Raw genomic sequence first — 17,290 nt, 5'->3', positions numbered from 1 at the left:
CTTCTTGTATGTTGGTAGCGTCCAAGCATGGTATGTTGGTATGCATTCCTACAAAAATAACAAACAAATACAAGGAAATTTGCTTTAATAATGAGCTAATAAATGATGACAATGGTCATGCATAGGGTTCAGTAAGAATAACTGCAACATTAATTTCACTGATTCAAATGCGCATTCAAACTGTGTACTCTATACTGCATTTCTTTGCAACATGTTGTCTTGTAAAAGAAGATGCAGGTTCCTCTGCTGTGTAATGTACTTTGCAAATGTATCTTTATCTGAATTGCAGGAGTGAGTTTAAGTGGATTGTAATTATGTTGTTACTCTTTTCCAATTAGGGTCGCTGCATTAACTTTACCAGAGTAAAAGAAAATGCAACCCCTTCTCCTTCGCACAATGTTGCAGCTGCTCACGTGCCACCTCCGTACAATGAATGTGTTCCTTTAACCCGTGAACCTCCTAGCCCTCCTGCTACATCAGCCAGGTCATCTGTGAGGAGCCCACCTCCTGGACCACCACCATCTCGTGCACCTCCTCCTTCGCGACCTCCCCCTCGCCCTGCAGTAAGAGCCTGACCTCACAAAGTTTCTGCTGGTACAAAAAGAATATCATTGAGATTGAAAGGCATGGCTAAATGGATAAGTACTACTGAACTTCAAGCCAAATATTTATTAAATTTATAGGCTTCTTACAAAATGTTAAATCTGTTGCTGTGCAGCAAGTTTCCATCTGGAGAACCCTAATGAGTAAAACATCACTCTGGAGATAATGATAACATTGTGTTCATTAATGTGCTTTTTATTTGAATGAGTTAGTGAGTTCCTGTTCTGTTATAAAATTCATTTTATTTTATAAGTCTTGCATTTTTACCTTCTGCAAATGTTTATAACCAAGCAGAATTTTCATTATTTTTGAAAGTTAACATTGATTAAAGATCAATGGTTTAAAAAAAATCATTAACAAATACCTTATTAATTTCATATTCAAGTAGACACTTTTCTTGAACTCTCTTAGTGACCATATGTATCATCTGCTATAAAATTATAAAGACCTTCAAATTTCCGCATAGACCGAATCCAGAACATTGGTCATGGAAAAATATTAGAAAATGTGGAAGAATTATGCCCTTTTCTGCACTGTTATGCCAATGTTCATATAGCATTCAAATTTCCAGTCAATATTAATAGCGAATGATGAAACAAAAAATGGCTCTAAATTAACACCAACAATTTGCGCACAAGCAGCACATTTAACAACAGCATTGTTAAGAGCTTTTGCTCAAGGGATTGTTTAAGTTCTTAACACTTAGTTTAAAATTTAGAATTTTAATTTAGAATTTAAAATTTAAAATTTAAAATTTACTTCCATAAAAGTGTGTTCAAAGAAATAATATGATTTTTGAAAAGCTTAAGAAACTACATGAGAGCTGTGCCCTACTTATAATTGGAAGTTACCATCTGAATATAGAAACTCAGTTGTGAGGTTTTGTAACTATTATTATGTAATAATATAAATTTGGTGTGTATTAATGCTTGCATGCATGTTTCAGCGTTGCTCACATACCCACAATCCTTACGGTTGTGTATTGGCTTCACACACTCATTACTGAATTGCTGGGTGAAAACAAGAAATTCCAAGCCTTGACAAAGTTATTTAATTGGTTAATATGATTACATTGACCTAAGTGTGTGATTTCATGGTCAATGAGCATTGGGTAACTAGGCCCTTGTTTATTATTTACATTTAAAGATAAATGTTCTGAGAAAGTGAAGCCATGGTGAGTGTGAAGGTTCTCAAGCATAATTAATGTAATGAAAGCGATAGGTTGGTTGACCAGTAGAAAGGTTCTAAAGTTGCTGGCGATGCAATATAACAAAGATTGACCTCTTAACTGATTAATTCACTGAACTCTCAACTGCAATTTCGCTTATACTTGACTTCATTTGTACATAGGAAGTGACCCTAAACATTGCTCTGTCTGAACAATAGTCCTAATCTAGGGAGTATTCTTGCTGTCCTTGAATTTAAAATGTTGCAGATGGACGATGAAGAAATGTGTGCAGGTTGTGACCTAAGATTTTCTTTTCTTCTGATGAATAATTTTGAACATGCTCTTCTCATAGAATTTATTAGCCAATTACTAAATAGCAGGATTGTCCTATACCAAGATATACATAACAATTTTAACCATGGGTAATAGCTCATAGAAAACATTTAAAAATTAATTAGAATTTTGGAAATGCTTATCTGCTGGTTGGTAAACACTTTATAGTTATTTCAATGTTAATTCTAAGAGGCCAGGCCCTTTTTCTGACCACATTCAATTGTATAATTCTGATTACTTATTCCCTTCCTTACAAATACCATTATTTTATTTCTTTCAGGGTACAGTTATATTTTGGCAACATGTAACAATATCTATTGTAGTGTTTTATAAACAGATGAAATAGTGAAACCCATCCTGGTAAAGAAAATATTGTAAGCTTTTGTGCTAATAGAGAAAAAAAATCAAGTTTTACTGCAGGGCAGTTAAATGTATTAATTTACCAAACTGTGGTCTAGGTGTAGGTACTCGAATCTAAGTTGGCCACTAAATCGTCAAGATGCTAGATGCATATAGTAGTTAGTAGAGCAAGCATCATTGAGCTTGACTAGGACATGAATATTTTACTTTTCCATTTAGTACATAGACTTCGTTAATTCTTAATTGTTAACCGAAACTTGTGATCTTGTTTGACATTGATTATTTCATGGAACAATTTAGTGAGCAGGTGAATAGGTCAGGTGGTCATAAATTGAACAACACCTCTAGAAAGGATTGCATTCACATTTCAGTAGTATGATTGCTCAGTTTAATAGAATCATCACAAAGAAAATAGGATTCACTACGAGGCTGACAAATCACTAAGCTGATGCCCAGGTTCGGGCAGTTTGTGGAACATAGAGCAAAGGGATTAAATATCCTTAGCACTGGTAGTGTGCCATTTGGGCTATTACTTGGTTACATGGAAAATGCTGCCTGGAGTGGTGGTAAAGACAGATACATTAGGAACATTTCAGAGACTCTAAGACAGGCACAAGGGTGATAGAGAGATGGAGGGCTATGTGGGAGAGAGAGGTTAGATTGATCCCAGAGTAAGTTAAAAGATCAGCGCAGCATCGTGGGTCAAAGAGCCTCTACTGCACTGTAATCTTCTGTGTTCTAATAGACCAGTTTTATGACATTTGTTGTGATTCTTTATGTTTTTAATGTCTGTGATTGCCTGATTAATGTCAGAATTGCAAATTCAAATCCATATTCAAAAGAGCTCGCTTGATCGCCATTGTATTTTATAATTTTTATCTGAGCAAACAAAATGATAAAAGAATTGAGAAACAGAACTGTAGCTGGAGAAGGTTAGAAACACATGGCAGACCAGGACTGATGTGTAAATATTTTGAGTGGATCTTTCAATTTCTGATCTGTTACGTATTTCAAACATTTTCTGATTTTTGTCTTACTGCTTGAAAATGCAGCAACTGATCAAAATAGCATGTATCAATTGTTTCATTTAATCTCCACGACAAAGCTGGGTTTAAGTGAAACAACATCTAATTGCAAACGTATCAAAAATACATAATTTTGTACTTCCAACCTGTGGGATCCTCACCAATAATAAGAATGTCTATTACATAAACAGATAGTTTGACATCATACAAAAGTATTCTGTTAATAGTGAAGTAGCAAAATAATGTTTCATACTTGCATTGACATCAAATAGTTGTAATTGTGTATCAGTGATGATAAGTTTGTACTTTTTTTCCTTTTGTCTGTAATGTCTGTAATCACTAATAAACTACAAATCTTTTATGTAAAATTACACATTGCTTTTTGTTTGGATAAAAAGATTATAATTAACTTATAAACACAAGAGATTCTGCAGATGCTGGAATTCCAGAGTAACACACACAAAATGCTTGAGGAACTCAGCAGTTCACGCAGTATTAATGGAAAGGAATAAACAGTCGATGTTTCAAGCCAAGACTCTTCATAAGGACTGATGATAATTAACATATAAATCTGATTACAGACAAGAATAGTCTTGCAAGTTCATAAAACTATAAGCGTACAAATTAGGAGCAGGAATAAACCACCCAGTCCTTCAAGTCTGCTTCACCATTTATTAACTACAACTGCAACTCTGCATTTCGATTGATCTGTTGTAAATTCTCACCTCCTTGTCTCTATAGTCTCTAACTGTCTTACAAAATATTTAAAGATTTTTCTTCTACTGCCCTTTGAGGAAGAGAGCCCGCTGAGCAAAACCAAAATTCACCTCTTCTCTTCGTTAAACATGCAGACCTTTGTGTTGTACCAGAGAAGTCTAACTCCAGATTTTTTTACATGAGAAAGCATCCTCTCTGCATCCGCCCTGTAAAGACCGAACGAGAATATATTTGTTTAAATCAGCTCTGTTCTACAAGCTTAACTTGCCTAACCTTTCCTTGCAGGTCATGAATTATAACTGTAGAGCACTAAAGCGCAGAAACGGGCCCTTTGGCCCATCTAGTCGTGCTGAAATATTATTCTGCCTAATACCATCAACCTCCACAGCTCTCCATGCAGCTCCCTTCCATGTACTTCCCCAAATTTCTCCTGAATGCTGAAATCAAATCCACATACACCACTTATACTCATTCCACACTCTCACCATCTTTTGAGTAAAGAAGTTACCCTTGATATTCCCCTTAAATATTTCATCTTCCACCCTTAACCTATGAACTAGTTCCAGTCTCACCCAGCCTCAGTGGAAAAAGCCTGCTTGCTTTAACCCTATCTGTACCCTTCATAATTTTGTATATAACAATCAAATCTCCCTCAATCTCCTCTGCTCCTAACGTATTCAACCTTTCCCTATAACTTAGGTCTTCAAGTCCTGGCAACTTTGTACACTTTGTACACTTAGGTCTTCAAGTCCTGGCAACTTTGTACACTTTGTACACTTTCTCTGTACACTTTCAATCTTCCTGTAGGTAGGTGATCAGAACTGCATTCAACACTCCAAATTAGCCCTCACCAATGTCTTGTACAACTTCAACATTACATCCCATCCTGTATTCAGTACTTTGACTTATGAAGAACAATGTGCCAAAAGCTCTCTTTATGACACTATCTACTGTGCCTATAAAAAGTATTCACCCCGCCCTTTGGAAATTTCCATGTTTTACAACAGTGAATCACAGTGGATTAATTTGGCTTTTTTTTTGACACTGATCAACAGAAAAAGACTCTTTTGTGTCAAAATGAAAACAGATATCTCCAAAGTGATCTAAATTAATTACAAACATAAAACACAAAATAATTGATTTTGTAAGTATTCATCCCCTTTAATATGATGCACCAACTCATTACTATTGCAGTCAATTGGTTTTAAAAGTCACATAATTAATTAAATGGAGATCACCTGTGCACAGTCATGGTGTTTCAATTGATTGTAGTAAAAATACACCCGTATGTAGAAGGTCTGAATGCTGAGTCCTGGGCTTGGAGTGAGAAGGGGGGAGGAGGAGGCCGGCTGAGTTGGCTTGACTGGAAGCTGGCTGTGTTTTGCTTGATGTGTGAATGTGGTTTGGAACCTGTTGAGGGAAAGAGAGTGGGGAAGGAATGGAAATTGCTGGGAGGGGGTTGTGTGGGTCTGGTAATGGTGGACAAGATAAGAGATGGGGTTGAGGGAAAGAAAGTGGAGAAGGAGTGGGATAGAGACTTGAGACCAGAGGTAGGCAGCTGGGGAGAGGTGGATTATTGTGAAGGGAGAAATAAAGGGAATGAGGAGGTAGTGAGGGGTTGGATGAATAAAAACCAAGACAAAGGGAATAAAAGAATAAGAAATGATAGTGGAGAAAGCTCTGAAAGTGAGGAAGATGAACAAGCTCAGAGAGGAGGTGTTCTCATAATTAGGTTTAATGAGAAGGCTCAGGGACACATGAAGAAAATTAACCTGTTTGTGCTAACAACAACTCTGACAAATAAGGTAGGGGAAATAGTATTTGCAAAGTCCTTAATGATGGCAACTTATTGGTAAGATGTGTGAATGAGGAACAACTTGAGAAAGCACTCAAGCTAAAAGAGATAGGAAAATACAAGGTGGAATACACTGGGAGGGTGGGAGCACAAAACAGTGGTTGTAAAGGAGTGATCATGGGGATACCAATGAGTATAAATATGGAGGAGATAAAGAGGAATATCAAAGGAGGGAAAGTAATGAATGTTCAAAGACTGAAAACAACAAAGGAGGGAGTGAAAATGGAAAGTGAATCAGTATTGATTGAATTTGAAGAAGAAAGTGCCAAGGAAGGTGTTCCTGGGTTTCATGAGTTACCCAGTAAGGGTGTATGTGCCAAAGCCACTGAGGTGCTATAATTGTCAAAGGTTTGTACATGTGGCTAAGAACTGTAAAAGGCAGAGGAGATGTGCTAGATGTGGGGGTGATCATGAATATGGGAAGTGCGGAACAGGAGTTCAATCAAAATGCTGCAATTGTGGAGGAGCTCATAATGTTGCATATAGTGGGTGTGAGGTTGTGAGACGGGAGACTAAAATTCAAGAAATAAGAGTGAAAAGAAAGATCACTTATGCAGAAGCTGTAAGAATGTCAAGAGAACAGAATAATGTTCCTAATGAACAGGGAGCAATAGGGATACGAGAGATGCAACAAAGAACAAATGACAGGATTTATGTAGACAAAAAGGCTCCAGTAACATTCATTGCAGGAGTGATTAATAGTACGGCTGAGGTGAAGTCAAAAAGTGACAAAATTCAGTTGGTGGTAAAAGCAGCAGTAAACCATTTAGGGTTAGTAGGACTGATATGGGAGGAAGTGAGGGAGAACCTCAGTAATCATTCAAGCCAGGAAGTGTCATGTGTTGGTTAATACTAATTACGGTGATTCTTTTACAATGGAATGCAAGGAGCTTACTGGCCAATAGCCAGGAATTCAAGCACTTTATTAAAGAAATGGTTGTAAAACCGGATGTAGTATGTATTCAGGAAACTTGGTTGAAACCAACTTTAGACTTTGTGGTATATGGGTATACAATGATAAGGAAAGATAGAAATCTAGAGGGAGGAGGGGGTTGTGCTATGTTAATCAAGCAAGGTATACCATATAGGGTACTGGAAAAAGGAGATGATCAGGAATACATAGTGGTGGAAGTGTGGGAGAGAGGGGAGGGAGTGGTTATAATTAACTACTACAATCCATGTAAAAGGTTGGATTTGGACAGCCTATTAAAGATACAAGGACAAAACAGACATGAAGTAGTGTGGTGTGCAGATTTCAATGCTCATAGCACAATATGGGGGGATCAGATTACAGATCCAAATGGAAAGGTAATTGAAGATTTGATGGAAGAAAGGGATTTGGTGTGTATGAATGATGGTAGCGGCACAAGGATAGATATAACAACAGGAACTGAGTCAGTGTTAGATATTACGTTAGTGTCTAATACCTTGGCTGGAGTTAGTAACTGGGGAGTTTGGACTGCTTCAACAGTAGGCAGTGATCACTACCCAGTTTTATGTTCAGCGGGTGAAAGAGTTGAAGTAAGACCAGGTGGTGGAACCCCAAAGTGGGTGTTTGAAAAAGCTGATTGGGGCAAGTTCCAGAAGTTGAGTGAAGAAGGGTTGACAAAGATTGGTATTTCTGGAAATGTAGATGAATTAAACAGTCAGGTGACTTCAGCAATTATCATGGCAGCAGAAGGATCTATACCTAGGAGTAAAAATAGGATGAATAGAAAACTGGTACCATGGTGGACAGAGGAATGTTGTCAGGCTGTAAAAAACAGAAATAGAGCATTCAGGCTAGTTAAAAGAACCCATAATATGCAGCATTTGGTTCAATATAAGAAAGCACAGGCAGTGGTGAGAAGAACTATACGTCAAGCTAAAAGGGCAAGTTGGAGGAGTTTTTGCGACAAGGTAGGAAGAACAACACCTGTGGGAGAGAGATGGGGAATGATTAAGAGGATGGGAGGAGATAGAAGGGAATGGGAATATCCAGTAATGATATCTGAGGAGGAAACTGCAGTCTCCAGTAGGGATAAGGCTGAGGTCATGGCCAAGTCATTTGTACTGATACACAGTTCAGAAAATTTGTCTGAAGAAGGGAAAGAGTAATGAGCCAACACCCAGGTGTATTAAGCAGGAGGGAAGGAACAGATGATATAATTGATGATCCATTTACATTAGCAGAAATGGTGAGAGCAAGAAAGAGATCGAGACCAACCTCCCCAGGGAAAGATCTGATGTGCTCTGTGATGCTAAAAAATCTAGGAGAAGGAGCGCTCTTGAAGTTGCTGCATTTTTATAACAGAGTGTGGGAGGAGGGAAGATTACCAAGTGCATGGAAAGAAGCAGTAGTAATTCCAATAAGGAAGCCTGGCAAGGATCTGTCAAAACCCACTAGCTACAGACCAATTGCATTAACATCAAGTATATGTAAGATAATGGAAAGGATGATAACAGAAAGGTTATCATATGAGCTTGAGAAAAGGGGAATGCTGGCAAGTTATCAGAGTGGTTTTAGAAAGGGAAGGAATTCCATGGACTCAGTGATTATGTTAGAGACTGAAATAAGGAAAGCCCAGGCAAATAGAGAGTTAGTAGTGGCAGTGTTCTTTGACATTGAAAAAGCCTATGATATGATATGGAAGGAAGGATTATTAATTAAACTGCACAAGATGGGGGTTGGTGGGAGAGTTTTTAATTGGATTAAAGATTTTTTGTTTGGTAGAAAAATTCAAGTTCGGATTGGATCAGAATTATCAAAACAGTACATAGTGGAAAATGGCACACCTCAAGGTAGTGTGATTAGCCCGTTACTTTTCATCATTATGATCAATGATGTCTTCACAAAGGTACCAGTGGATATAGGTAGGTCACTGCTCGCGGATGATGGGGCCTTGTGGAAAAGAGGCAGGAACATGGACCATATAATCAGGAAACTAAAAGAAGCAATTGATGAAGTGGTGGAGTGGGGTTATGATTGGGGATGTAGATTTTCAGTAGACAAAACTCAAACTGCATTTTTTACCAGGAAAAGGGTTGAGGTAGGGAAGAAGTTAAGGATGTATGGGGTTGAATTAGAAAGGGTTGCATCATTTAAATTTCTGGGAGTTATATTTGATTCACGATTAACATGGGCAGACCATATCAGGAAAGTTGAGGAGAAATGTAAAAAAGTAATAAGTGTGATGAGATGTTTGACTGGTAGGGAATGGGGAGCAAGTTGTTCAGCTTTGAAGAGAATGTATGTGGCTTTAGTAAGATCTGTATTGGATTATGGAAATATAGTATATGGATCAGCAGCTTGGTCTCTTATAAGGAAACTGGATGTGATTCAGGCTCAGGCCTTGAGAGTGTGCAGTGGGGCTTTTAAAATGTCACCAGTGTCAGCACTACAGGTAGAAATGGGAATAATGCCTTTGGAACTAAGAAGGATGCAACTGATGGCAAACTACTGGGCTAACTTGCAGGGGCACAATGATTCTCACCCTGCTAAAGGAGTGTTGCAGGAGTGCTGGGAAAATTGGAGGTTTCAGAGGGATACCTTTAGTCGGGTAGGGAATGATATCGCGAAAGAATGTGGAGTGTTTGATCTGAGGATAAGTCCTTCAGTAGTTTATCCGGTTGTAGCTCCATGGAAGCTTGTATGGCCTGACATAGACTGGCATTTGTTAGAGGTAAAAAGGAAAGAAAGATATAAAACAGATTTGGTAAATGCATTTAACTGTCATATGATGGAAAAGTATAGTGATTATACTCACATTTATACAGATGGTGCGAAGGAACCTGAAACAGGAGTGCCAGGGTTTGGGGTGGTAATACCAGCAAAAGAAATTGGAATCAGCAGAAGAACATCTAATAAGTTAGGAGTGTTTACAGTGGAGATGCTGCCGGTGTTGGTTGCGTTGCAATGGGTGCAGAAAGCCAGACAAGCCAAAGCATTGATATGTTCAGATTCATCCTCAGATCTAGCAAGTTTAAGGTCTTTTCACACAAACAGTCGGCAAGATGTACTTTATGAAGTTCTTCAGTTAGTTACAAGAATTGCAAATCAGGGAGGTCAGGTAAAATTTCTATGGGTTCCAGCACATGTAGGGGTGAAGGGGAATGAGAGGGTGGATGAGTTGGCAAAGAGGGCATTAAAGAAAGAGAATGTAGAAATGCACATTAGTATCAGTAAAGCAGAGGTTAAGTGTGTAATCTGGGGAAAAAGTCAACCAAATGTGGCAAGAAAGATGGGACAGGGAGGGGAAAGGGAGGCATTTATATCAAATACAAAAGAGTGTTGCAGTTACTAGGGTAGGTAATGGAAACAGAAGAGAGGAAATTGTGTGGACTAGGTTAAGGCTGGGGCATTGTGCATTAAACAAACATTGAAAATGATAGGGAAACACCAGACAGGATTGTGTGAGGAATGTCAGGAAGAGGAGTCAGTAGAACATGTAGTTTTGAGTTGCAGGAAGTATGGGATACAGAGATGATGAGAAATAAATTAAGGGAGTTGGGGATGCAGGAATTCACATTAAAAGGGTTGCTGGGCATGAGTGAGAGAGCACAAGTCCGGGTATTTTTAGCGTTTTTAAGGGGTACAGGGGTTTTTTATTGAATATGACGAATAAACAGGAATAGGATACTAGGATGGTCAAAGATGGGAGGGTGAAATGTAGGTTTGTGTGTGTGTGTGTGTATATATAATATATAATCTACATTTCACCCTCCCATCTTTGATATATACATATGTGTGTGCACGTGCGCACGATTGGGTGAAGGAATTTAGAATATATGTCTAGTGCACATTCTGGAGCAGAGGGTGGCGGTAATGCACCATTAAGCTGGATGCCAACCGCCGTAAAACAAGATACAGACAGACAGGTCTGAATGCTGGTGAGTCAGTATCCTGCCAAAATCTACACCATGAAGATAAATGAACACTCCAAGCAAATCTGCAAAAAGATTATTGGAAAGCACAAGTCAGGAGATGAAAGCAAGAAAATTTCCAAGTCACTAAATAGCTCTTGGATCTGTTAAGTCAATCATCAAGAAATGGAAATAATATGGTACAGCTGTAAACGTGCCTAGAGCAGGCTGTCCTCAAAAACTGAGTGGCTGTGTAAGAAGTGGACTAGTGACAGAGGCAATGAAGAGACCTATGACAACTCTGGAGGAGTTACAAGCTTCAGTGGATGAGATGGGAGAGATTGTGCATGCATCAGTTGTTGCCTGGGTGCTTTACCAGTTGCAGCTTTATGGGAGAGTGGCAAAGAGAAAGCCAATGTTGGGGGGGAAACTCACCGAAATCTCGGCTAGAATTTGCCAGATGGGATGTGGGAGACTCTGAAGTCAGCTTAAAGAAGGTTCTGTGGTCTGTTGAAACCAAAATTGAGCTTTTTGACCATCAGACTAAATGCAAGAACAGACCATCTCTACCATGAAGTATGGTGATGGCTGCATTATGCTGGGGGATGCTTCATTGCAGCAGGCCCTGGAAGGCTTGTGAAGGTAGAGGGTAAAATGAATGCAGCAAAATACAGGGAAATCCTGGAGGAAAACCTGATGCAGTCTGCAACAGAACTGCAATTTGGGAGAAGATTTGTTTTCTAGCAAGACAATGACCCCCAAGCATAAAGCCAAAGCGACACAGGAATGGCTTAAAAACAACAAAGTTAATGTTCTTGAGTGGTCAAATCAGAGTCTAGATCTCAATCCAATTGAGAATTTGTGGCCGGGCTTGAAAAGGTGTATCCACTCACAGTCTCCATGAAATCTGACAGAGCTTGGGCAGTTCTGTAAAGAAGAATGGGGGAAAATTGCAGTGTCCAGATGTGCAAAGCTGATAGAGACTTATCCACACAGACTCAAGGCTGTAATTGCTGCCAAAGGTTATCTACTAAATACTGACTTGAAGGGTATGCAATCTGTTATTTTGTGTTTAATAATTGTAATAAATTTAGACCAATTTGTAGAAATTTGTTTTCACTTTGACACGAAAGAGTTTTTTTTTTGTTGATCAGTGTTTTTTAAAAATAAGCCAAATTAAATCCACTATGATTCAATGTTATAAAATGTGAAATCTTCTGGGGATGGGGTGTGAATACTTTTTGTAGGCACTGTATCTGTGACAATATTTTCAAGGATTTATAGATCTGTATTCCTCTGTTCTACTGAACTCCTCAGTGCCCTACTGCTCACCATAAAAGTCTTACCCTGATTTATCCTCTGAAAGTGCAAGACCTCACAGTTGTCTGCATTAAATTACATATATCATTTTCAGCTCATTTTTCCAGCTGGTCCAGATTCAACTACAGATTTTGATAGCCTTCCTCACTGTCTACTATGCCCCCAACCTGGCTGTCATCTGCTACTTTGCAGATCCTGTTTCCCACACTGTCATTCAGATCATTGATATAGATTACAAACAACAACAGACCCAGCACTGATCCCTGTGGCACACCACTAGTCACAGGCCTATAAACAGAGAAGCAACTGTATACTACCACTCACTGCCTTCTCTCAGAAAGCAAATGTTGAATCCACTTTACTACCTCATTCTGTATACCAAGCCACTGAACCTTTGATCAAGTTCCCATGTAGGAAATTGTCAAAGGGCTTGCTAAAGTTCATGTAGACAACATTCCCTGCCTTTCCTTCATAAACATTCCTGGTAACCTGTTTAAAAAGCTCTAAGATTGCTTAGACATGACCTATCTTGCACAAAGCCATATTGACTATCCTTAATCAGGTTTGTCCAAATACTTTTATATAAGACCACAAGATATAGGAGCAGAATTAGGCCCTCACCCATCTCATTTTGCTCCATGCCTAGATGACCATGCTGATCTTCAAGTGGATCAATTTTGCCCTTTGCTATTCTTTTGATATATCCCCTTGGGATTCTCCTTCAACTTGTCTGCTAGAACAACCTCATGCTTTCTTTTAGCCCTCCTGATTTTCCTCTTAAGTGTTTCCTTGCATTTCTTAAACCCCTCAGGTACCTCATTTGTTCCTTGCTACATATACCTGCTATGCATTTCTTTCTTCTTACCTTTCGAAAACCAAGGTTCCCTGAACCTGTGAGACTTGCCTTGTATTGTGACAGGAACATACAAACTCTATACTCTCAAAATTTTAGTCTAATAAACCTTTCTGAATTGCTTCCAGTGCACTAACATCCTTAAATAAGAGGGCCGATATTGCAGATATTTTTTCACTGAAACGTTGTCTATTTTCATGATTGTTGTTATTGTTGTTCCTTTTCACTCTTATGGCACACCGGGTGGCATTTTTGCCGTTTCCATTGTAGTTGACTTTTTTTTTTACCAGGCTGAGTTGCTACTTGACGCTCAACCCAGCACGGATGGAAAGTATGCAAGGAGCTGGCTGGATTCGAACTTGGGACCATTCGCCTTGAAGTCTGGTGCTGGTGCCACAACACCACTGGCTGGCTTATTTTTTATGTTTGTCTCAATAATATTCTGTTAGCTTTTACACTGATTTGATGCACGGCACACTAACCAGTTGTGAATGATCCTAATTCCTCTGCATCTGAAAGCTCCAAAAACTCTCACAATTAAGATATTGTGCTCATTTTAGACTTTTCCTGCCAAAATGAGTGTTTTACACTTCCTCCACTTTATACTCCATTTGCCAGATCTTTGACTATTCACTAAACCAACTATATCCCTAGTTCTCCACTATCTTTCTACCTATGTTTGTTTCATCAGCAAAGTTAGATACCTTCATCAAAGTCATTTACATTGTAAAATATAGAGGCCCCAGCATTAATCAGTATGGCATACCACTCTACAAGTATTGCCAAATAGAAAAAGTGACGTCTATGCTGCATTTCTGTCTCCTGTTAGCCGACTAAACTTGTATTCTTGTCAAAAGGCTACCTACATGATCAGCTTTTACTTTCTGCATTTGCCATTGATGAGGTACCTTAGCCCATACGAAATAGGAGCACAATTGGACCACTTGGCCCATCGAATCTCTCTGCCATTTCACCATGGCTAATTTATTTTCCCTCTCAGCCTCATTCTCCTGCTTTCCTCCTGTGACCTGACTAATCAAGAACCCATCAACCTCTGCTCTAAATTTACCTTATCGAATGCCTACTGGCAATCGTAGTCCTTCTGCCTGTTCCCTTTATCCACAGTACATGTACTTCTTCAAAGACATATCCAAATAATAATTTAAATTCAAAACTGCAATAATTTGAGGCTGAACCATAAATACATGAAAAATAATAGATGTTTGAATTCTGCTTTTTTTACCCTATCCACATTTACTTCTCCATTTTAAAATATGTTAATTAAAAGTTGTTTAAAACACTATCTATGTGTTATTTTCATTCGAAAAGAGCAAACAACATCTGAAATTGTTGTTTACACTGTAGAGCATGTTTTTAACTGCACTGATGGCTAAGTTGATCCTGGTTTCCTGCTTCTAAAAGCAGGAAGTAACTGATAAAGTCCAGAGTGGTGGGCAGATGGGAGTAGCTTAGATGAGAATTTTGTTCAACATGTAAGATTTGGGGAGAAGGATTGTTTCCGTGCTGTGTGAATCTATGATTCTATGATTATTTTATTTAATTGTAATTTGCTAACATTATTTAAAATCGAGTCTCTGCTTTATGTGAAGCAGTGGAATTGTATGGCGTGAAGTTTGACTTTTAAAGTACAACATAGAATGTAACATATTGAACATAGAACAGTGCAGCTCTGAAGATTTAAAGGAAGTTGTAAGGTTTTTTTTCCATTGAGAGCTTGAACCAGCTGGGCTAACAGGAGAAGAGAGGAGGTGTGTAGCACTGCTCACATTTTCATGTTAAGGTTGCATAAGTCAATTCATCATCCTGCTAAAGCAACCTGCAAGACAGACTAACTGCAGAACTCAGCTTTATTTGGTTTTGTGAACTGTTGTAGATGCACTTAATGAGCTGTTGGGCTCTGTCCCAATCAACCGAGTGGTGCTAATGATGGCTCTGTGCACTAGTTCTGCAATGCAGGTTTTGCTAGAAACTTGCAGCAGAGGCCACTTGCAGGATATTTATGAGGCCATTTGGCCCATTGTATTCATGCTGATAGAGGATGAGTTGCCCAACCTATTGCCCTGTGGGTCCCAGCTCTTGATAAACACACCCTTAGAGACAGTGATCTCTAGTCCCTAGCATCCTCTGAAGGAAGAAAATGTTAACTCAACCTCCCTCGAACCCTTCAAATAATTACTCTGAATCTGAAATCTGGATTTTGATTCCTCTGATAAGAGAAATAGCCCTTCCAATTTGCTCTATTTCACACCCTCAATTATATATGAAGTTAGGAAAACTCAATTAAGTATCCTGTGAGCCTACTGTGTTCCAAAGAAAGCAACCCTGGGTTATCCAGTCTTTCCCCAGAACTGCAATTTCCCAGTCCCAACAACCATTTTTATAAATTGTTATTGTGAATAGTGAATGGATTCTATATTCATTCCATCTACCTTAGCTGGCAGCCATTCTCCCTTTCCTTCTTAATTCCAAATCCATGACCTCAGGGCTGAAACTTGGGTGGACACTCACATGAAATTCCAAGTGAGTGATGCATTGTCACAGAAAGAGGTTTTCGATGAAACATTAAACTGAGATTCTATCTACTTTCTGAGGTGGATTTAAAAGTTCAAGAAGCCTGAGGAGGTCTCTATAGTGTCTTGGCCAATCTTCATCAGTTTGAAAAATAGCTGCTAACTATAAGCTTGTTGGATATGAGGGCTTCCTGATGAAATAAGACCATGAGACCATAAGACATACAAGCATATTTTAGGCCATTTAGTTCAGCGAATCTCTCTGCCATTCCATTTTGGCTGATATATTTGCTTTTCATTTCTAAATGAAAGGATTGACCTCATTTCAAAAAAGCCGTAATGATTAAAGCATCAGGACTTCCTGGAAAGGATGTGAATGTGTCATGTCCAAATACAGATGGCCCTGAAATAAAATCATCCTTTCTATTCATGAAATGGAAACTCTGAATATTTGCACAAGAATGATTTTGCACACAAGGACTCTGGCAATAAATGCAAATGAACAGGCTTCACTCAATGGTCTTTCCTCCATTTATCCCAGAGTGATGGAATGGGTAAGAGAATTCAAGTAGGATTAAGGTCACTCTGAGCGGGACTGTAGAAGAGAGCAGCTGCATGCAGCATAGGATTGGACCTGTGTATCAAATACACAAAGGCTGTGATTCTGTTTTGGGGACTGGGGTTGGAGTAGCTGGTAGGAGGTGTAGTATGTCAGAATCTTGAGATATACGTGGCCAGAGTCTAGTGGATGGGACCCAAAGTGTGTGGTAACTGGCGCATATCATGAAATTTGCTGTTTTGTGACAGAATACATTATGATGCACAATAATAAAAACTATAAATTACAATAAGAGGTATATATTCAGTATAAAAATAAATTAATTAAGTAGTGCAGAAAGAGAGGAAAATATACTGAGGTCGTATTTGTGGGCTCGTTGTCCACTCATAAATTTGATGGCGCAGGGGAAGAAGCTGTTCCTAAAACATTGAGTGTGTGTCTTCAGACTTCTGTCACTCCTCCTCGATGGTAGCAGTGAGAAGAGGGCATGTCCTGGGTGATGGGTGTCTTTTATGGATGCCACCTGTTTGAGTCATGTCGGCCACGGAGCCTGTTCCTGTGCTGTACTGTTCTATGTTCGATGATTTAATGAGGCCAGTTAGGAGGGGATCACAGAGATGAGCAGGAGGTACCTTGCTATGTGGGCAAATGAACTGTCCGTTCCCAAGAGAAGCCCCTGCCACTGTCCCCGTCTTCCCTCAACACACACAAACACCCTACATAGAAATAGGTACACACAGACACTCAGAGACACACACACAAGAACCCACACAGCTGGAATCTGGAACATGGTGCCTGAAGAGTTAGTAGAGGCAGATACTCTGACAATATCTAAAATACTTCACAAGTGTTGAATCACCTGACAAAGAAGGTGATGACTCAGACTCAAGCTTTACATCTTGCTGAGACGTGGTCTACCTTCATCGAGCAGGTAGAAAATGTGTGGCCCACACTATTTACAACGCAGTGAATTTGGCTGAAATGGCCCCCCAGACCTGTCGCTTTGGAACAATTCTACATTTTGGAACCATTCCAGGAAGATGAATGACAACTGAGTGACCCCTGCAAAACATTCAGTAAATACCTGGTGATGTTTCAGATGAAGTTCTATCACAGCACGCCCA

At 39.1% G+C, this 17,290-nt stretch overlaps 1 protein-coding gene across 1 annotated transcript in view; it reads left to right on the top strand.

The window, feature by feature from the left end:
* The window catches only part of LOC140212071 (anthrax toxin receptor 1-like), a 109,892-nt gene extending 106,074 nt beyond the window's left edge, over positions 1–3,818 (top strand). Inside the window, exon 18 of the mRNA XM_072282553.1 lies at positions 339–3,818. Coding sequence (XP_072138654.1) covers positions 339–575 — 237 coding nt within the window. The 3' untranslated portion in view covers positions 576–3,818. The remainder of the gene's footprint in view (positions 1–338) is intronic.
* The last annotated feature ends 13,472 nt before the right edge of the window (positions 3,819–17,290 follow it).

The sequence above is a fragment of the Mobula birostris genome, chromosome 18 (assembly GCF_030028105.1).
Source record: "Mobula birostris isolate sMobBir1 chromosome 18, sMobBir1.hap1, whole genome shotgun sequence".
Taxonomy (NCBI): Eukaryota; Metazoa; Chordata; class Chondrichthyes; order Myliobatiformes; family Myliobatidae; genus Mobula; species Mobula birostris.
The sequence above is the reverse complement of the archived record's forward strand: the minus strand, read 5'-3'. Positions and strand labels throughout refer to the sequence as shown.